The sequence below is a fragment of the Rhinichthys klamathensis genome, unplaced genomic scaffold, assembly GCF_029890125.1.
Source record: "Rhinichthys klamathensis goyatoka isolate OS25496 unplaced genomic scaffold, OSU_Roscu_1.1 h1tg000021l_1, whole genome shotgun sequence".
NCBI lineage: Eukaryota > Metazoa > Chordata > Actinopteri > Cypriniformes > Leuciscidae > Rhinichthys > Rhinichthys klamathensis.
In genome coordinates, this window is record NW_026606572.1 from 2,978,983 (window position 1) to 3,002,952 (window position 23,970).

The 23,970-nt window shown below is 36.8% G+C and overlaps 1 protein-coding gene across 2 annotated transcripts in view; it reads right to left on the reverse strand.

Annotated features, from left to right (window-relative positions):
• The window catches only part of thsd7ba (thrombospondin, type I, domain containing 7Ba), a 281,426-nt gene that overhangs the window by 190,011 nt on the left and 67,445 nt on the right, over positions 1-23,970 (reverse strand). For both annotated transcript variants that reach the window (XM_056241724.1, XM_056241715.1), the window contains exon 3: positions 21,336-21,512. In XM_056241724.1, coding sequence (XP_056097699.1) covers positions 21,336-21,489 — 154 coding nt within the window. In that variant the 5' untranslated portion in view covers positions 21,490-21,512. The remainder of the gene's footprint in view (positions 1-21,335; positions 21,513-23,970) is intronic.

The following is a 23,970-nucleotide window of genomic DNA, read 5'->3' on the forward strand; positions in this document are numbered from 1 at the left end:
AGTGTCTTTGGAAGGCATTTACACTTGGTCTATTCATAAACAGATTGTACAATCCAATCAGAACAGACTCTACTATTTGAGAGATACATTTCAGTGGTTCTATGTGTTTTTATAGTAAGGTAACCTAAAACAAAAATGTGGAAACATCTAAATTGCAGCTTTATTTGACTAAAAAAATGGTGGATAAAATGTTTTTTTTTTTTTAAGTCCTTATGCTCACAAAGGCTGCATTTATTTAAGCAAAAATACAGTTAACAGTAACATTGTGAAATATTATTACAATTTACAATAGCTGTTTTCTATGTAATACATTTTAAAATCTAACTAATTCCTGTGATGGCAAAGATAAATTTTCAGCAACCATTACTCCAGTTTTGGAATATGGTCATTTGGTGCTCAAGAAACATTTATTATTATCAATTTTGAAAAAAAGTTGTGACCCTTAATGTTTTTGTGGAAACCATGATCATTTTTTTTTTTCACGATTCTTCGATAATTTTCTGTTCAACAGCATTTATTTGAAATAAAAATATATTTTTTTATAAATGCATTTTCTGCTACTTTTGATCAATGTAATGCATGCTTACTGAATGCAAGTATTAAATGTTAAAATACATTTGGACTTATTATTTTGGTCAAATAAAGTGCCACAATGCCATTCCAGATATCTCAGGCCCAATTTAACTCTTGGATACACCAATGAGGGTCATTTTTAGGTATCAGATAAGGTAGAAATCGTTGTGTATGCTGTATATTTTTGCAGTGTATACTATACGACTAAAGCATAGCTCTGGGAAGCAGTGGTGTTTATGGAGCTGTGTGTTTTAGAGCAGCTTATCCGATACATGAATGTGAAAGATGTGCGTTAAGCAGAAGCCTGCTGTAAGAAGAAAGAGCATCTACTCTATAGAAGTGAGCTCCTGATACATGACAAAAGCTAAAAACAAGACATTCAAGAAGATACTCTGTAATTTGGGACAGATGGCGCTTTGGCAGCACCAGCTGCATGCTGAAAGAAATATGCAGCATTTTGCATAGTGTGAATATGGCAAGCCTATAAGAGACGCACAGACAAACATGTTTATTTACAGCAAACTCTTGTCAGCGTAGGATCATCTGACAACTTGTGACAAGATCCAGAGCCTGAAAGCCTGAGATCTTTCATCACTCATTCCTCATTTACTCGGATCGGAGGCAAATAAAATCATGCATTGGGAGACGAGGTCAACTCTTGATGTAAATCATTCATGACACCACATTCATAGATTCTTTGTGTTCTCAGAGCACAAATGCGTAAAAACAAACTAAAAGTGGAAGAAGCAAAAATAGACTGTAGAAATTACAGATTTTTCCTTGAGAGAAAAAAAAGTCACAGTTGAGCTTGCAGTACCTGAACTCTGACATCTGAAAATACAATGGCTTTTGAAATGGCTTGAAATGCATTTAAAATGGAAACCGAGAGATAACATGATCTTTAACAATGAGAAGATTGACAACGTAATTCACACTTGTCACTAGTAATGGAACCACATATGATGGCACTTTAACGTCATTAGAGTGATAAAAAAAGGAGCTGCTATCTTTCCTCATGCCATCTTGGGGAATCGAATGCAAAAAGGAGGAATAAATTACCCTGCCATTTATGTTGCAGTGACCTCTATATCTGCAAGAGTATCTGTCCCTTTTCATTCCAATGACTGAGAACATTATCAAATAATCTATTAAAGACAAAAATTAAAATATTCTTATTAATAATACAAATTATAATACAAGAGAAATGTATTTTATTTCAGTCAATTCTAAGGTGTTTAATGTGTTCCTCAGATTTAGATTATTGCTTAATAAATGTCCTGTCTATGTCCTGTGTTATATCTTTTAGTTTTGGCTTCTGAAGCCAAAAGAACATGCACATGTAGCATAAAGACAAGGGTTTGATTCTTAACGCCATGTCCTAAACAGACGCAATGTGATTAGATTCCAGCGGCAAGCAATTTGTCTCTCCACACCAGACGCGGCACGACACGACTGCAAGATGTGACAAAATCAATCACAGCCAATCAGAAGAGCGTGTGGGCGGGCTCTCTCTTCAAGCGCACTGCACCCGCAATGAAATGGAAAAGTACATAATCAAATTTATAACACCATTTTAACATTATTAAAAATACATACTGAGTGACTGATGCAGGCTTTTGTCATAGATACACTTTGTTCACATTAAGTTCACAGTCACGCATCTTGTGATGTGTGGGTGCCTCTAGTTTGTATTCATGCATAAGTAATGTAACAGTTTTTTTTTTTTTTATGAAGGATGTTATTGCAGCATTATTCACAGTCAGTTCTATTAGATTAGGAAAGGTATAAAAGTATAAAATCAGTAAAGTCAGTCAGAACAGGGTAAAGTCTGGGACTTTCAAGACTTCAAGCTTTTTATATACCTGTGGGGACCTTGCAAAGTCAGAAAAAGGGAAGTTTTAAAAGACATCATGTCCTCTACATGCATTACAAATAGTATGCAACTTAACTGAAACCGGACAGTCTACTCCTGCCTTTCGGAATGGATTAGATTTAATACTCAGTTTGGAATGACATGACATTTAAAACAGATAAAGTTGAGAATGTTGCTGGGCGATAAATTGCATCACCAAACAATGCAAACTAATTGCAAATTGAGCAGCACAAGAAATATCTTCAGATATAGCTTCACACTAAGGTGTTTCTCTACAGCTACCATCTGCTTGTGATCGCATGCAAAGTACATGTAAAAACGTGTAAACCATATAAACAAATTCCTCATGTACAGCTGCTAATTGGGTTCTAATTGGGCTGTTTTAGAGGACAAGTCTCATTGGACTAACATCTGAGAGAGAGAGAGAGAGAGAGAGAGAGAGAGAGAGAGAGAGAGAGAGAGAGAGAGAGAGAGAGAGAGAGAGAGAGAGAGAGAGAGAGAGAGAGAGAGAGAGAGAGAGAGAGAGAGAGAGAGAGAGAGAGAGAGAGAGAGAGAGAGGGGGGATGTCAAAAGTACATAACTTCCATGTGTTACACTTGTGAAAAAAAAAAAAAAAAAACTCAATATACAGTGTGCACTTCATGTCATGTGTCAGGCAAGTTATATTCAGACACACATGGAAAATTGCAATTTCACAAAACGTTCTGCAGATTTCTATAGAATCTGAATATGCATCACTCAAAGTTCTACACATCCATAACAATTACAGTTACAAAAATGTATATGTCTATATGTCTTTTGTGTGGGAATGAACTACACCCATGAAGCACCACGAATGATGTAATCAAATCAAAAACAAATGTAAAATATAAAATTAATGACTTATAATCACTGATAAGTAAAACAATATATTTTACGCTTATTGACAAATATTCAGATTCAAATATTGGGTTGTTTAAATGCTCAGAAGCATTTAACTTAGAAACAACGCAATGCAGACTTTTTACAGCTTCTGACTCTACAGGCAAAATAACAACACATATACAGTAATATCAACAACTTGCTAGAGAGAAAAGAAGTCTCTTTCAACACCACTCCCTCAGCGTGAGGCATTTCCTTCAATATCTAAACATACCGAGTACATGACCCTTTCATTTCTGAAAACAAACCAGCTCACTTTGAAGGAGAAATGACCCCATAGAGTATGAAAGCAAAAGCCCAGCAGCAGCTTTGGCTCAGTTTATCATTACAGCTGTGTTCTCTCTCACAGCTCATTGAGATGCAACCTTAGGAGTGTCTTGTTTATGCTCCCCGTGCCTCCTTCCAGCAGAACAGCACTCACAGCTGAAAGAAACCTGCAAACGTATGGATCTGTGACTGGTTGAGGTAAAGGCGGAAACGTGTTTACTAGTTCAGCTCGTTTGAACAGAACCAGCGAGTGACATTAAAGAAATGATTGGTAAGATACGTAGTCGAAAATCGTGATGTCACAAAGGGGGCGATTTAAAATGTGGCCATTTCAGAAGGGTGGAATTTTTTTTTTTTTTTATATTTAGATATTTAATTTGTTAGATTGTAACCTCTTATGAGTGTAAATATCAATGACATTTAGATTTTCCATTTCATGAATCATGACCTCTAATATGTAGTAACTTACATTTTAAAAACAATATTAACAGTTACTGTAGGGGCTGTTGACACAGAACGTGTTTTTGTACACACATTAGTCGTCTTCAAGACTTTGACCGTTGTGCTCATCTTTTGCAAGTATCTCGCACACAAGAGTTAAAATAAGTTCAACTTTTTAAAAAAAACGTGTCTTGAGACACTGAAAAATCCTTCCAAACCCGTAGGGCTTTCGTTCATCTTCGGAACACAAATCAAGATCTTTTTAATAAAATCTGAGCCAGTTCTGTCCCTCCAATGACAGCTACACAACAACCACTTTGACCAGGGGCGTCATGCAAGCCAAAATTCTGGGGGGGCACAATCTGAGACGTTGCAATTGTTTTCTGACGGGTGATATGGATCATGTTAGGAGGGGTCAGGGGGGTTTCTCCCCCTGAATTTTTTTTAATTCTGGCTGCGAAACATACTATTTCAATGCAGTTTGGGAGGGACAGAAATACCTTAACGGAGCTAGCAGCAACCCTCCTCTATCTGAGGACTAAGTTAAAGTATGTGTATCTGTGCATTATAAGATGTTTTGAAGGCCAAAAAAACTGGATACAAACAGCTTTAAAACCATGTCACGCAGCTGATTATTTTTCTCTCCTCATCTCCATCACACTTTTTCTCTTTGTTTTTCTCTTGCCCTGTCTCTTCCCCTCCTAAAGTTGAACTTTGACTGATAGGCTTTCCATTTTTGTCTGTCAGTGAAGAAAGTAAACATAGGGTCAACTGTTGATTTATGAATCATTTTCTCAGACGAGTTACTGAAAGCTACTAGGAAAGCTAGGTAGCCTAACTAAGTTTATTAAATTCATTCACAGTACATATTCATTATTGATCTTATACCTAATACAGGGCCGTAGACAGGGCTTTATAATCACAGAGGTCCTAAATTTGAGGTTGGTAGGGGGTTCAAATTTTTATTTCTCTGATATGTGCATTTCAAGACGTTTGAAGGCCAAAAATAGGATAAGAAATAGCCTTAAAACCATGTCAGCGGACAGTAGATTATTTGTCAATACCTGCTCTCACTTCTTATCCATCACTCTTTATTTTTCTCTCAGTCACCTGATCTTGCCTTCCCCTCCTAAAGCTGAGCTTTTTTAATTTACTTAAGGCTACAAATTGTACTATATTAATTCTCAATATGTATACATTCATTATTAATCTTGTGCCTGACAAGGAAAACGGCTTTTCCCCTCACAATGACAGTAAACTAATTATTAGCCATTACGAGTCACGTTACATAGGCCTATTTTCAGTTAAAAATGGCGAAATTAGACAAAAGTATATTCGTGTGCCTGATTATTTTTGTCATTCGTTTAACATTTATGAACTAAAAAAACTGTCAAATATGAAATGTTTAGTTTAGCAACTTACATCTCGCACTTGACTGTACACTGACTGAAGCGTCGAGTGAGTCTAAAATTCGCGCTCAGCTTCTGTGAGCATAAAGCCCGCCTCCTTTGATTTCATTGGCCATCTCAAATATTCTGACATTGACGAGCAGTGACAGACCAATGAGGCTCAGATGAACACACGCGCGCACACACACACCCTGTCCTGTGTCCTCTGTTTCTGACGTGCGCTCTGCTCGGCGCCGCTGCGGATTGAAGATGAACAACGTGCTGAATCTGATTATAACAAGTAATTTAAAAAAATTATCAGGGAGGAAAAATCTGAGGGGGCACGTGCCCCCTCACTTTGAATGGGCATGACGCCACTGACTTTGACGCTTCAAAAAGTTCATAAACAGGTCATAAAACTAATCCGTATGAATTGAGCGGTTTAGTCCAAATTTTCTGAAGAGACTCGATCGCTTTATATGATAAACAGATTTAATTTAGGCTCTTATTTACATATAAACATTGATCAGCGACCATAAACAAAAGCTCAACCAAACCTGCTTGACCAGCCTGATCTCATGGCAATTCGTACGAATTTTACGAGGTGGCTAATTCGTACTAATTCATACGGCGGCAGTGGCTCAGTGGTTCATGTAGGTTGTCTACAAACTGGAAGGTTGGTAGGTTCAATCCCCGGTTCCACCTGACCAAGTGTCGAGGTGTCCATGAGCAAGACACCTAACCCCAGCTGCTCCCGACGAGCTGGATGGCGCCTTGCATGGCTGACACCACCGTCGGTGTATGAATGAGTGTGTGAATGGGTGAATGTGAGGCAAAATGTAAAGCGCTTTGGTGGCCATTGGGTCTGTGAAAGCGCTATATACATGCAGTCCATTTACCATACGACCTCACTCGTACGATTTTTGCTAATTCGTACATATTTTACGAGTTACCAAATTCGTACGAATGACCTACCCCTGACCCCGCCCCTAAACCTACCCATCACGTGGGTTTAGACAAATCGTACAAATTCGTACGAGTGAGGTCGTATGAATTAGTACGAATTAGCCACCTTTTAATCACTCGTACGAATTGGTCGTGAGATAGCGTTGGCTTGACACACGAGAAAAAAACTCATTGTTTTCGCACATAAAGCAAACATGCTTGAGCTTCCGTTTATCATAACTGATGTGTCTGTCCATTGTATGAACAAAACTTGAAAATATCGCCTTTTTTGAGTAAATGATGACTGAATTGACATTTTCTTGTCTTTCCCTCTAAGCAAATACACTTAATTACTAGTATGATGACTCAAACTTTCTAATACACAGTCAGTATGATGACCCAAGTCTTAATTAATGCACATTACATTTACAGGTAACTTAAACGGATTGATCATTCTAATCGCATCAAAAATTGAAACATGGTCTAAAGGCAATGGCGCAGTCTATTTCAGTTGCCTCAAAATAGCAACGCGCCAACAATGCACCTGAACACACCTCGGACGTGAAAATGATAACTGCGTCAGGCTGAAACAAAAAAAAACTTGCCGCACCTGGCGCTGCATTGTGCCGGGTGTATGATAGGGCCCAATGATTCACAAGTCACTTGATTTGTTGCTGAATAAATCGGGGTGTTTGAACAAATCGGTTCAATTTCAATAGTCAATTATCACCACTGGTGAAATTAATTAAGATGTATAATGAATCACAATGCACATTTATTCAGTTTACTTTTCCTTACATGATCTAGCACACTGCTCTACACGTTTAGTGGTCTAATGATGCCTGAAATTCTGTTCCTTGAAAAGCGCAACTGCACATCATGCAGGTATCAGTCTCATTAAGAGGCCAGAAACACTGTAATCTGTCTTTGATGTAACAGTCAGAAGTTATTTAATAAAGACTCAAATATATACCCATCAAATCACACATTTGACATGTGTAAGTGAAGAGATTTTATTGCAGTCAAAAAATAAGAGTAGCTGTGCAGCATGTTAAAAATAGAACAAGGATGTCCGTCGGCTGAAGGCGCATCAGGGGTGCTTCAAGTGTAGACAGCTCTGTTGACTGTAATGGGAGAGAGATCTAGTTTTGCTGTACAACACGTCTGGTGTAGACATGCAGAACTAAACCTTCTAGATGGATGCATGCTGGCTTGTTTGTTGTCACCTAGGATACAGCTTTTTACCACAAATTTACATTTGTGTTTTAGACCTATATAAATATATATAGATAGAATGGCCCCCTCAAAAGTATTTAGTGTCTCATGAAAAATGTCTAAATGTCACTGCATGACATATGAAATTATCAATCCAATTGGATTTTTTTTTTTTTTTAAATAGCACAAACACACATTTCACAAAAATGCATTTAAAAAACAAAATGCAAAGGGTAAACATTGATCTGTGGGGCAGATTTAAGGATAATATTTGAGGGTTATGAATCTCCAGTAGTTTGACAGCCTTGGATTACTCCATATCATATCAGGCAAAAGTAATTCTCTAAGGGACAAGTTCATCCAAAAAAAAAAACTTATGAACTCGTTTACTACTCATACATTATTCTGTAGAACACAAAAGATGATGTTATGAAAAATTTATTTTTTGGCCATACAATGAAAATCAATTGCGTCCAATGCTGTTTTAGACCCTATTGACTTTTCATTGTATGAACACTGAAAATACTTTAATTTGTGTTCAACAGAAGAATAAATATCATATGGTTTGGATCGACATGGAGTAAACGATAGAGTTTTTGGATGAACTCTCAGTTTAATTAAACAACTCCACATTCTCTCTTTTTAGTGCACTTCACAGAATCTTTTTCTCTTTTCTCAAAAAAAAAATGTCTGTCCCTCTACGCAAATGACTCTGTACTACTAGTATGATATCTCAAACATCCTCATACACAGTCAGTACCAAGTCTTAATTAATACAAATGACATTAACAGGTGACTTAAATTCCCTAGTGACAAGGATAAGATTCCATATCTAGGGCAGTGATTTCTGACCGAAATCCATATAAATACATTGTTGAGAGAATGTGGAGTAAAATACAGAACAGCGAGAATTACCATAGTCTCAAGCCTTGGACAGCAGTGTGACAAGAGGACAATGACATCCACTGCATCTTAGCTACGGCTCTCGCAAGGGCCCCTGGAGTGGCCCCGAGGCCATGTAATACCATGTTAATTACCGCACACACACTATTGAGTTTCAAACAGGACAGTGTGGAAGAGAGGAGAAAATCTAATCTCAGGGGAACCAATTTTACTGAATCTGTTGCTGCACTGGCTGGGTGGGTAATTTGTGATGACACAGAGAAAGCAATACTGCCACAACAGTTGCTTAGCTGTAAATTCCTACTTGATGGAAAGTGATGGCTTTTTGACAATGATTTTGTGTCAGTCCCCTAACTTAGGCAGATTTTTTTTTTCTGGCAGTGCTGTCACAGTTACATTGACTGTCGTATTAATTTCCATAAAATGTTGTCAAGTTCCTTAAATCTTCTGTTTGTCATCGCTATTTATTATCACATTCAGTTTATCAAGGCCAAAGAGCCACTTTCAGTACAAAAAGGGCTTTGGAAAAGAGAAAACAGTCCAGTAACATTCTACAGTATTTTTGATACACATTTATCTGTCACTAGGTAATAGCAGCCACATAACCAGCAGGACCAACAGTTTGTGCTAGCCAGAATTTGTTTTGTGTGGTTTGCATTGGCTGTCTAAAATAATATTATTTTAATATTATTAACACATTTCCATGAATTAATTTAAAGTCATTGTTTCCCTTGGCATGATAAACATTTAAAGATTGCATTTACAAATGAGGAACATAACATCACAAGCAATTTATCACAAGTCAATAAATAAATATATAATAATAATAATAATAAATATACACACATTATATTGTTATTTTTAATATATATTATTTGTAATACTTATTATAACGGAAGACTATGTGATGATTAAGACTGGAGTAATGGAAAACAATATTTAAAAATGGATAACAATAAAAAAATTGTTTAAATAATATTTCACAACAATACAATTTTTACTCTAACGTTACAAGAAGTTAGTACTGAAAACATTAAAAGAATAATTTTAGTAATGTGTGTACATTCAATCGGAGTCAAAAGCGAAACCAGTTGAAAACGATTGCTGTATATGACACACTGCTTCCATCAAGAGCATATGGACACATCCTCCTGTCCCTTCCTGTTAAATAACACACGGCTCTTGGCCTTTTACCAAAAGAACCAGATAGTTTGGTAGTCATGCCAGCACCTACAGAGTGTGTCTGTCACACTGCTTTTGGCAATCTTGCCCGGCAGTTCACACCTTTACCTATGGTGAAGAGCTGGAACTGATGCAACACATATTTGTGTGTTTAGAAAATGTGTTATTTGCACAGTGTGCAAAGTTTATGACAAATGGGGACTTATGTTTTCCTAATTATGGACATTCCAACATTTTGATTTAATGCTATTTTGTCACAAATGACATATGGTGATTTATCATATGTGAGATAAGGTAATGTGTTCCACATGGCCACACTTGCTCACTGGAGACTTACTAGACAATTACTACTAAAGCTTTATGGTTGTGAAGCTCAAATTTGCTCCTCTACATATTGTTTTAACTAACAGATAGAATAAAGATATGTAGTGAAGAATGTGTTGATTTTTCTACAATGATATGCAAAAACAAACCAAACCAAAAGCTTGGGAGTGTGTCTACTAATATATCAAAATCATTAAAAACATAAGTTGTTTTTGAATCGAGCTGCAAGGCTTAAATGAGCAATTTGTACACACACACACGGCTTACGGGGACTCTCCATAGGCGTAATGATTTTTATACTGTACAAACTGTATAACCCTACCCCGCCTAAACTTATACCAATCACAGAAAACATTCTGCATTTTTTGAATAATAAAAAAACCCCACGGTTTTTAAGCCATTTGGTTTACGAGGACAAACCATACTGTACATAGACACACACACACACATACACATATTGAAAAAAAAAAAAAAAGATTAATTCTATAATCAAAAAAAATATTTATTTAATTTCCCAAGAAAAAAAATTGTAGTAACTTTGCATGTGGTTGATAAGATAACCTTCACAGCATCAAAGAACATCGGAGGTAGAGGGCTTTCTGAAATCTGTATCTTGGCAAGGAATGTTCTGTTGGGAATGAAAACGGCTTGGAAAATTCCTGTCTGGTGGGTCTGGGGAGGCTAAATGTAAAGCTTTTAAGACAACCTCAATCAGCTCCCCCTGCTCATGAAGATAGCACACACCGGCTCTAACTCCCAATCGCGTTATCGCATAATGTTAGGAAAGCCTTGAACACTGCATCTGTGTTCCAAGGTAAATTTAATAGACAGCACATTCAGATGACAGTTACAGCACCAGTGAATGCCGTGAACCAGTTGTTTTGGTAAGAAAGTATCTTTCAAGAACATACATGTTTGTCATCTCATTGTCAAAATTATGTCTTCATGGCAACAGGATAAAAAAGGGCAGACACCTTCGTAAGGACTTTACTTTTCCTCCTATTTTTTCTTACTTTCGATCCTCAAAAACCATAAGCAAACCTCTTGCAAGGTACAGTAAAAGAAAACACGACCCAGACTGCATTAAACATGGGTTCACTAAGAGTGAGGATAAATGTGTGAACACCACAATTTATTCTATGCAGTCAATAATTGGCTGCCCTGAGCATGAAACCATTTAAATTTCAAGAAAATAGTCGAAAATATAGTCCTGAAGCAAAAACATGTGGTATAAAGGAAATGTAATCTGTCTTTTCTTTTAAAATATAAACATTCGTTTTGGCTTTGGCAGTGAAAGCCAAACGATTCCTCACGTCCAGTTCATATCCTCAAGATGCTCATTAACAGCAAGTTACGTGAGGTTACCATGAGTCTAGTGGTAATACTGTAACACTTCACCTCTCTCTTTTCATCTTCATTTTCTTAACTTTGTGATGGACAGCGACCACTGAATCCTGAATGATACATGAGTCATGACGGAAGGGCTGAGATGAACCCTCCTTCCTTAATGAAACCCTTATTGATTTCTCATTGCAGAGAATCATTGCCTCTGCTCTCATGTGCTCAACCTCAAGTTCCCACATTTAATCTGGATGCACATCTTCTGGAAACGCGACCATTAAGACCTCCAGAGTATCTACATGAGATTAATCAACGTAATGCAGACGAACACAAACCCTTTCACTTCTGCAAATGGCTCAAATTTAAACAAACTATAATAAACAAGCAGGCTTAAATGTTGGGGAGTTCAAAGAATGCCCATGCTTTGTTAGAACATAAAATATAGTTGTATAATAATTCATTACATATTTAATTAAATGCACTAAAGTTTAAAAGTTAGTTCAGTAAGATTTTATTAAAGTCCCACTGTAATAAATAATTGTATCCCTTAAAACTCATCTTTGATCACCAAAAAGACATATTTTAACGTTTTTTTCCTATGAAAAAAAAATCGTCATGCCTTAAAATAGCTTGAATGTAACTCTACACCCTTGCTTCATTTAGTATACATGGATCCATGAATATGCTGATTCGCCCCGCCTTCATTCACTTGGCCAACTTACTGAGGTAAACGCTCCACAATGGTATCGTTCTTTACATCGTTTGACACATAACAGTAATTAATATGATTAGCCTTTTGCTTGCTAATGTTACACAAACTATGTTCCCGTTCGCCATCTCAGTCTGCCTTCTAACAATCATAAGAAACGCTTCGAACAAATCAGAACGTCAGTGGAGAAAGGCATATAGTTCATCATAACAATATCATACACCCGCTATATTGCTAAATCTATCCGATTTTCATATCAACAAAAAAAATGTATATATATATACGGGGATAACATGGCTACTCTCGAGACTCCCCTGCTAGTTCGCTGTTAATGATATGCTAAAGCCCGCCGGCACGTTGACGTGATTGGTTACAAGGAAGTAACTTTGTGATGTCAGCTCCAGCGATTTCAAACTGCGTTTTTGAGACTTTTTCACTTCAGTTTCAAAGAAGAAAATACTCTGCAATGGTGTTGACTTATGAATGTGCACATGGTTTGTCTTAAAGCATATTAAAAACACCACAAAGAAATATAAACAATTTTTATAAATAAAGAATATTAAAATCTTGATTTTCACCACAGGGGGACTTTAAAAAAATGAATACTTTTATTCATCAGACTAATTAAATTGATCAAAAGTGACAAGACATTTATAATATATTTCAAATAAATGTCGTACTTTCAAACTTTCTATTTATAAAAGAATCCTGAAAAAAATATTGTAGTTTCCAACATTGACAATAATAAGAAATGTTTCCTGATTTCCTGATTGAGCACATAATCCATAATCAGCATATTAGAATGATTTCTGAAGGATAATGTGACACTGAAGACTGGATTGATGAAAAATAGAAAACAGTTATTTTAAATTGTAATAATAATTTATTTTTGATCAAATAAATACAGCCTTGATGAGCATAAGACACTTTTTTTCATAAACATCTTCATACAAATCTTACCGACCACAAACAATTAACCAGTAGTACTCATAATTATTCATAATATAATAATTTATATTTTATTATATTTTATTTATTGTATCCACATACACACATATTGTATAGATGTGTTTAGTGAGTGTAACACTTGCAGTAATTTACACTAGAACTGATTGCAGCTGTTTTTCTGAGAGGAGGGTGAGAATAAACCTGCTGGCCACAGAGAAAGAGACTTGCAGCATTATTCTGCCAGTTCAAATGCCAGTCCATTTCTCAAAGCAAAATAACACAATGCCATTCTATGCTGTACTTGGTATTTGTCTGAGGGAAATATTCAAAATGTCAATCTTCCACGCCTGTCTAAAGCTTCTTCCCCCCATTTTCCTTTCACCTCTGAGATAACTCTGCATCAAAATTAATCAACTACATTTGGCAAACTTGCAATGAGATTTGACCTTGTGTTCAAAAAAATGGAATGTGTTTGCAACCTTTTTTTATTAAATCTTTATAGATTTAAAAGAGCTTTACAATAGCTATAAATGCCTTCTTTCCAAAAATAAAATGCTTTGATGCACAGCTCTAATTGGCACCCACCAAGTTATGACTAAAAGCTATACATTTTCTTAAAAAAAATAAAATAATAAAATTTAAATCCATAACAAATTTGAGCCCCCGTCTTTGAGATAAACGTGGGAATGAGATGAGACATTTTCTAATAATGCAAATCCAGACCTCAAGAAAATCTGTTAACATCCATGAGGAGGATATAACTGATATGCTAATAGACAGTGCACTGCCACAAGTGTTTAATTGCTTATTCTTATTGATGGGGAAATGCAGACCAACTGGATGCTCTGTTTTCGGAGATAAGCCTTATCACAAGAGCAAATAAACAGGACCTTGAAGAACAGGAGATAAAGTGATATTTGCAAATAGGATTGGATTTTAAAGGTCTCCCACACTGAGGGCCATGATCCTTACTGCTAACCAGTTACCTAAAAAGCAGCTTTATATATTAAATGTTATCTTGTTTACTTGATACTAACCGACCCTTGAATGTCATTAAAGGGGTCCCTATTATGCCCTTTTATGAAGTCTAGATTTAGTTTTTCTGGTGTACTAGAATAAGCTTTCATGCTTGATTGTTCAAAAACACATTTTTCAAATATTTTACATAATTACAGCTCCTCTCACCCCAGTCTGGCCCGATGCGCCGTTAAGTTCCGGTTTCGATGAAGCCCCACCTCCTTCCGAAATACGAAATGTGCTGTGATTGGTTAGCTGGCTCAGTGTGTTGTGATTGACACCGCGTGTTTGGGAAATGTCCCGCCCCTTACCATAACCGCGAGTTTCATTTGCTCAGATGTAATATAAGGATGGCGTCAATTTCAAACCAATTCAAGCCTGATTCAGACTTAAGAATGTTAACAAACAAGATCGTCAAGAACGGATTTCATGCACGGACTTTGCAAGCATGGATTTCACAGGATGTTTAAGAATGGTATTTTTGTTTTTTGTAATTTTCTTGTACATTTTAGATACAATATTATACACCATTTAATCATCATATTTGTTGTAAACTATGGTAATACAAACAGTAATCGATCACAAAACCAAAGTAAATTTTCCTAAGGGGTGGGCGAACAGTCTTACAAAAGCGAGAGCTTACAAAAGCTAGAATAAACACTATATCAATACTAATGTTAGCTAGCAGGCTAGCGGAGACAAACAGCTTTGCCCTTTGTTTACATTGTAGCAACAAGATAAAAACGTATAATGGGAACTGTTATTAGAAAACGCAACTACAAATAATAAGACAAACTTACATCCTCATTACACACGAACTAAAGTTGAAAAAGTGAAAAAGAATAATAGGACCACTGTATGTCATGAACCTCGCAAACAGTAGTAGTAGACTAAGACAACGACTTTTATATTAATATGAAAATGTATATTCCCTTTCTACATCCCTTTAAAGCCAATTACATATCCCATCTACATTAGAAACTGGACAACTGTAATGGTGTAACAAATCAAACCAGGCCTCATCGGATTTAAGACCACACGTGACTCCAGCAAACCTTTCACAATATGTTGGAGAAGAAACTCATCTGGGAGCGAGATCAATCAGACTCCACTAGGGCCAGTGTAATGGTGCAACTGCTGACATATTTATCTTGCACCATATATAACAATTGATATGCTAGGAAGGCAAAACAAGAGGCAGAGCAAAAGATCAATACAGAGGCATTTTGCTCATTATAGAGTTTTCTTTTAAAGGGGTCATGACATGAGAAATCAAATTTGCCTTGATCTTCTGTGACGTCACACAGACAAATACATTTGCATATGACTGCCTCCAAAACAAGACATCAACGAATAGTTTTACATAATTGCAATATAGGCCCCACCCACTGACATTCAGTCACTTCATGAAGTTATGTAACAAAGTTCAGGAGGAGCACTTTCAGATAATCAACCAATCAGCACAAGAGGAAGCCGGTACAAATAGAGCCTTCCCTCACCTCTGTCCCATGACAGTTTCACAGCATCCCTCCACCACCACATCGCCTTATTATTGGCTGGTTTTCTTTCCCAGTCAAGGAGGGGGAATACTCTGGGTTCGGGCCAAATTTCAGAGCTCGGAACCCAACAGCATGCCAAATAAGCATCATTTACTATCTGAAATGGCTGACATTTGCTTACACTGGATGTGAGCATTGCACACATACTCTACATGCCTGAGTCTGTCAACAACAGGACAATGGGAAGAGTAAAAGAACGTATGCTTTGACGCGTACAGTTTAAACAGCTCTTTTGGGTCTTTGTACAGACTACAGAAGGGTCCCAGCATCAGGAACAAGTGGATGGTTTATTTTAATGGTGTCCCGGATTATATGTTTGTTTGGAGCATTTTGTTTTTTAAACGAGGCACATGGAGAGTTTGCAAAGAAACTTTTAAGAAGCAGTCAGCTGTATTGGATCTGACAGCAGCTGCATCACAAACTGTAAGTAAATGATTTCATAATGCTTTGTCTATAATAAAATGTCTATATGTCTGTTTATGATGTTGTACTCATGCAAGAAGTTTGAAAACAAACTCATTAGCCATGTGGTCATCCCATTCCCTGTATAGAGAGTTTGATTCCATGGGAATGCATAAACTTGCAAAATGCATACGTTGAATGCAATGTAAGTCACTTTTGATAAAAGCATCTGCCAAATGCATAAATGTAAATGTAGTTACATTCAAACATTGGTAAAGGGTACGACTCTACTGTCTTGAAGATATGTAAATGTGAAATTACCACATAAAGTGAGCATTCATTAAAATAGAACATCTCTTTCAACGAAAAAAAACAAAAACAATATTTAGACAATTAATGAAGCATTAGCAGTGTGAAATGTGGGCTGAAAACATATAAACTAATTTTAATATTGAAAAAATAACACATTAGCTAAAAAACAATTAAGTTCAAACTTTGAAATACAGCATATGCTGCATTTCCATTTATTTCCATGTCTCCTGAAGCATTGGGAGGAAAACAGTCATTGCTGAAACAGGTTAATATTCCCACAGTGCATGAGGTTTGACAATGTTAAATATATCGGCCATTATTTGCAGCTTGTTAAAAGCCCATTCAGATGGGTCAATGTGAAATAATGCTCACGTTTTCTCCAGATTTCTTGATTTTAAATGACATGCAGAAACCCTGCATAGAGTCAAATCACTGATCAATCTCATTCTCCCTCTCTTCAGGCAGTCTCTGGTGAAAAATGGAGCAGGAGGGATTGTTCCTCACAGGCCCTAATGAGAGTGCTTTGTTTAAGGAGCTAAATGATCGTCCCATTACCCACAGCCTTGGGTACCCCCCCGTTTCTCAGGCAGTGATGAAGGTCAAGCCCAAAGCACACTTCAGCTCTCCATAACGTGAAGAGTCACACAGCTCTGCTAACTCTGAGTAAAAGGTTTCACCTATAACAGTTGAACACTCATTTGAACTCAGCTCTGCCTGTGGTTAAATGCTAGAAGAATTATAGGCCACCAATTACATCAAGCGTAAAGCCATATGAACCGATAAAAAGGCAATGTTTTCCAGACTAGCTGAATAATGGTGCTAAAAAAGCAGTCACCAACCACATGATAAAAGCCAGTACCCCACAGAGTAACCATCACTACAACGTAATAATTCAAACTCTGCAAAGTGGAACTGAGTTGACTATATAATCAAGTCATTAATAATTCACACCAGATATCTCTCATGCTCTGTAAGGCACTGCTAATTGGCCCAACCATATGATAATCCTTTCCATAAAATTTTTATGTTGATCTTAATAGACATAGACATTATCAGATGCACGTACAATGCCTGTTGTTGGTGCAACTCGCACCAGAAAGCAGTAGATTGTATTCGGTGATGATATATATCAGCCATCACTGCTCAGCAGAGATGTCACAGCCTCGCCCGCGATGATCTGATTAGATTCTTTCTGCGTACGGGCCTTTTCAAGTTTAGTTCATCAATCTCTTTATCTTTTCAGTCGTACCATCGCCACACTGAGGAGAAGCACATGAAAGCGCTCATCATAAAGCCAATGAGGCCTTTGTGTACAAAAAAGGTTTAAACCGCACTCACAGGGACAGAGAAAACATCTGAGGCAGTGAGTTTAAATTCATTACTTCATTTTCCACACTGCTGATCTGAGAGCGACGCTCTGCGTTTGTTACTCCGAAGGCTTTTTGCTTCATTCTGCAGGTCTGCTACTTGGAGGCAAAGCTAGGGTAACAATCAGGCTCAAATTGAATCACCTATGGGTGTTTTAAATCATTTATGGAATGCAAATGCCTTTGCGTTTCATTTATCAAATATTTCGAAGTCAACAGCTGCAGAAAGTCGTGTGCGCCAAGGGTAAAAGACCGTATCTGGAATCAATCATTGCAGTGAGGGAAAAATCAGACCTGTTCTGACAGAACCAGAGAGATTAAGGGTCGGAATCAGATTTTCTTGTTTGTGAAACTGAGCACAACATGTAAAAAATCCTGCTTTACTTCAGAATGCCTTGGCAAACACCATAAATCTTGAGCTAGGCATAATGGTAGGTAATTACTCCAGCTTTGAGGACTAGGAATAGATTACTATATACATCATTATATGTGATTACGTTCTCTGCAGTAGGGCCTGTCATTGTTCAGCGAGAGATGGAAAATCTTTCTCAGAGAATATATTATGCTAACAGACCCACTTCCACACAGGACCCCTTGATCAAACTCGGCAGAGTTTTTCATTCTAGCGTAAGATGTCAGTGTCGTTGTGATGTTGGGAGCTGTGTGAATGAGGGATTCTCAGCATGGGGAAAAAGGACCGGAGGAAAGACACTTGCAAACAGAGCGTCGATTCAATACAATGCAATTAAAGGGATATTTCATCCAAAAATAAAAATGCTGTCATCATTTATTCACCCTCATGTCGTTTCAAACCCATCTAACTTATTTTGTCAGTGCAAAACACTGCTTGTCAAACATGTTCACGTGATGAACGTGAATCTGGCAGTGTTATATGTTGTTAGTTGTTGGAAATGAAATGTCTTATCTTAATATTCAACAATATTATGTATCTGCCTGCAATGACACCATTGTCTGAGAACTGAACTGAGCTGGACAATGACATCATTGTTTTCTCCAGAGCTGCTGTATAGATAAATGAACTAAATTAATAACTAGGCTAAATGATTTTTACAACGGAAATGAATCAACACTGAACCTAGAGTACTTAAGCTGGACAATTTTCTGCTAGATCTGCGCTACAGTCGAAACAAACTTTGTTGCATTATTTTTCTGTTATCACTGTAAAGCTGTTTTGAAACAATCTGCATTGTAAAAAGCTCTATATAAATAAAGATGACTTGGTGTGTGGCACTAAAAGGTGAATGCTCAATTGCATTTGAAAATAACATACCGACTACACTAAATCTTACCCTAAACCTAACCAAACAGTGTGAACAAAAGCAAACGTGAGATAAAAACATTTTCAAGGGACTCGTACCCGAGCACTTCACATTACGAGTGCAATGCTGTACTAGGTGAGCTACTGAGCAAGTTCAACTACATCAGAAAAGCCATCCATATGTAGCTGGTTATGTTCCGTTCACATCAAAATGTATTAGTTTACAAATCATACACTATGGTAAAAGTGTTCTGAGGTCACAACATTGTTCAAGGAACCACATTAAAATAAGTCTTTATACAGTTGCAATCAAAATGATTCAACCCACTTGACCTGCAAGACATTTTGCTGCCAAGAACTAAATTATATGAAAACAATTCAACAAAGGCATCAGTTAACTATTATAGAAAGTGCATTAATACACATTTGAGTGATTCTGAGAATGTAAAGTTGATGAGAATTGAACATTTTTTTTGAAAAAATCGTGTTCAAAGTTATTCAACCCCCAAAAGTCACATTTTTTATCAGAATCGTTTATTCTTTATTACCTCCAATAAACGCTGCCTGTAGTGCTGAGAAGCTTCTGTCACATCTCTACTGCATTCTTGGTCCATTCCTTGCTTGAAAAAGCTTCCAGATCACTGATAATCTTTGGTTTTCACGTTACCACTGCTTTCTTCAAATTCCACCAAAAATGTGTAATGAAATTAAATCTGAAGACTGTACAGGCCACTCAAGAACATTCTACAACTGATCCCTGAACCAAGCTTCAGTAGATTTGGATAAATACTTTGGGATGGCTGTTCTGCAGGAAAGTCCATCAAGCTTCAGTCTCTGCACTGAAGGCATCACCATCTTTGCCAAAATGGCTTGATACTTCAAAGAATTCATGATGTCCTTCATACAGTCAAGATTTGCACTTCCTGCAACAGCAAAGCACCCCATAACAAGACTGAACCACCTCCGTGTTTGACCATGTAGATGGTGTTCTTCTGCTCATAAGCTTTGTCTTTTTTGCACAAAAATACCGCTGATCCATATGTCCAAAAATTTGGTCACATTACTCCATAAAACATTCTTCCAAAACTCCACAGGTCCAACTCCACAAAACTCCACACTCCTACATTTATTTTAGCATATTTAAATCGGCCTTTTATGTTCTTCTTGGTCAAGAGTGGCATTTGGCAAGATGTGCCAACATGAAGGTCATGCTTGTCTAGTGATCTTCTTATACTCTGCATTGAAATGTTTTTTCCTCCTTTCACCAGGTCATCCTCACAGTCTTTGGCAGTAAATTGAGGGTTTTTCTTAGTTGCTCTGATCAATCATTTTATTCCCCTTAATGACATTGTGCTTTTTCTTCAAAACCCTCGAAGGTTCTCTGGTACAAAATTGTTAAAACTTATGAATAAGGTTGCCAGCTGTGTCTCTAGGAACTTTTAGTGTTTTGGAAATCTTCTTGTAGCCATAGACTTTCTAATGTAATAAAACAATTTGTTATATAGCTTTTGAGAGAGTTCGTTTGACTTGGTCATATTTGCAACTCAACTTTAGCACATGCATGGGCTAAATGCATGTACCGGTATGTGTAACAGCACAATCTAATTCAGGTTTGTTATAGAGTTTCCAAAGTGTTTTAACACAATTTTGTACCATTCCATATAAATAAGTGACTTAAAAACAGCAGCGTTGAATAGGGGTTGAATAATTATTGCATAGCTGTATTACAAAAAAAAAAAAATCATAACTCATAAGCATTACATTATTGACATTATCACCTTTAATTTGCCACTAAACTGCTGTAGATAAAAAAAAAATAATACAAAAAACTGTATCTTTAGAAAAGCCTACATTTGTAAATTATTATACCGGTAGTCTCCGGGGGGTTGAATAATTTTGCACAATTCTGTACATTTCAACTGGAAACTGCAGTGAGTTGTAAGTATAGGTACATTTTTGGAGTTTTCCAAAAATATACAGTAGGTAGAGGCACATTTTTCCAATAAGCAAGGGTTGAGAAAAGAGCAGCTTGAACATTTTGCGAAACAGTTTCTTTTGTGTTCAATGCAACCGGTTTGGAACAACAGAACACGTTAACTGCTAGGCCGCATCTCAGACAGCAATGTACTAATTAAACATTAGATGTAGGAAAGCAGCATGACGAAATGTTTGAAACGGCACAGAGGAATTTATTACGCTAGTTCCTGATAAACACCATCGGAGCTCGAGTGAGATAAAATCCTGAATGGATGGATGGATGCTGTGTAATGCTAACAGGAGGAAGAAACATCAAAGCAGAGCCATTAAAAAGAGATCTAGCATAGAAATCTCCATATCACAGGAATAGACATCATAGACAACACGCTTACCCGTTTTCCACGTATAGTGCCTGTCCTTTGGAAACTCCAGGTCCGACCTCACTTGCATTCCAATGAGAGACATAGAGAGCAGCAGGTATTTCCCAACACGCCATGTCCAGCCCGTTACACCAGAGTCATCTTTTAGAATCATAGTCCAGCCCATTGACGTCCTGTCCACTTTTAGTCCTGCAAAAAAAACAAAAAAAACAAAGCAAACAATGGTGATTATGCTCTCTTACTTGTTAAGGAGCGAATACACCAGCCAAGCATATTAAACAACTCTTGGGAATCATTACATTAATCACCGGCATATGTTTGACTAGTCATTTAATCCTCGAGGACGTCAAACCGAGCACACGTGTCAGGATCAGGATCATTTGGTCTTAAAGCTGCATGCACTGATGCGGTAAATACCACGGTAAACACAGGCAGAGCATTGGGTCTTTCAGCCCTGAAGTAATTGAGGATATTAACACCTTTTTATTGCAACTCATTTAATTCTGTCCCCCGCCGCTGTAATTCATATCCTTTGGCTGAAAGATTAGTTCTGGAATCACTGACTGTCCAAGCATGTGTATAGGTGAGAGGGAATTTTAATGCATATCTGATTTACAATTAACTTTTTTTGCAAACATTCAGAGATAGCACTTGTACACTATTGTGTTTGTACTATACACATTTTAAAGCAGCTGATCTTGAACTATAAACGTCTTTTACCGCCTGCACGCACAGTCTGTTTTGTCACGCGCTGACTGATGGAAATCTGCACACCATTTAAATGGCAAATATTCAATGGACCGGATCCACGTTATGCCTCTCACATGTAATAAACTTCTCCATTGACAACCGAAATGGGAAAGTAACTCATTTAAACAGCTCGGCAGCACAAACCAAGGTTATTCATTCGCGCCAGTCCCGCGGCAAGAAACGGGGATCTCTACATTTTAAAGCATCATTGTTTCATATATGGGACACAGCTCTGCACAGACCAGTGTATTACAGTATTATCTGAATTAAAATTTTGATTGATTTTCCTCTTATGGAGACGGCATACAATGCAATACCTGTGGACGATCTGTTCGAGGCGGCTAGACAGAATCGGTGTATTGATGGATGAATTGCTATCAGACTAAAATATGTGTTTGGAATGTGGAATTATTCTGATGTGATTTCTCAGGGAAAGCCTGCAGCTCCCAATTGGTTTTTTGGTTGATTTCATTTGGGGAAATTAGATTTTTATTTCATTGCTTCAGCAGTGTTGCAGGAAAATCTGATTTGAGAAGAATATGGTGAGAGGCCTTGACGGAGTGAAAAAAAATCTCTTATCCTTTAACTGCTGCCACAAGTAAATGTCTTGATAGAATTAGATATTTTCAAAAGGGTATACACAGATATCCTCTTGAAGAGGCTAGAGACTTTGGAGATTGCCTCATTCAATTTTTGAAAACATATTTCAGTTTAACGTTTCTATTTAAGTGAATAAATGAGTGATGTTGACCTACTGTGTGTCAGCTTTCCTTCAGAAACTAGACAACACATCTGTCTCTCAAAACCTGCAAAAAGAAAAACCCTCTGAGCATGCAGCACTTGCTTCAAAATCATTTCTAAACTAATTTTAATAAGAGCTGTACTTCAGCAAAACACTGCAGTTGTAAATAACAGAATATTGAAGAAAGTAATACGTTCTCAATATATAGTCAAGTGAACAATTATTAAAATGGACATACAATCTTCAAAAAATAAGTTTGGTCACTTTTTTTTTTTTTTTTTTTATGAAATAACCTATTTTGTATCATATGTACACCCATTTAAAATGTTGGGGTTGGTAAGATTTTTTAATGTTTTTGAAAGAAGTCTCATGCTCACCAAGGCTGCATTTATTTGATAATACAGTAAAAACAGTAATATTTTTACATATATTTTAATGTTTCAAATAAAAATGTTCTATTTTGATATATTTTAAAATTTAATTTATTTCTGTGATTTCTGACAGTTGTAAATGTCATATGGTCCATCGTTCTATTAAAAAAAGAATAGAAAGTTCAAAAGAAAAGCATTTATTTGAAATAGAAGTCTTCTGTAACATTAAAAAAGTGTTTGTCACTTTTTATCCATTTAAAGTGCTTGATTAATAAAACTTTTTTTTTTAAATACAGTAGTGTATATTTTGCTTCAGATTTTACTCAGAGATATGAATAAAATAACACATGCAAATAAAATTCCCTTAAGCTATTCCTTTATCCTCTATACTAATCTATAGACATGCCAGACATACACAAACTGTAGACAGACACACAGTTTTGCGAGCACACAAACAAGCGTATAAATATGGTGTAGGAATGTACATCGTAATCCTGCATGCTGGCAGAAACAAAACACAAATAACATAAATAAAACTTCAACATTTACAGTGAAGATTTACAAAAGGTTACATATATAGCCTAGCAAACATTCACAGACTGAGAGTAAAAAACCTCAGCGTGATGGACTTGGCCTTTTCTCCGTGACCTGTCAGCCGTAGGGAGGATGTGAATACTGACACGCGTTCCTGCATGTGCCCATCACCCGCCGTACCAGACACAGCCATCCTGGAAATCAAATGCGTCAAAGTCCTCGCTGCTTTTTAGAATAACTAGGTCAAACA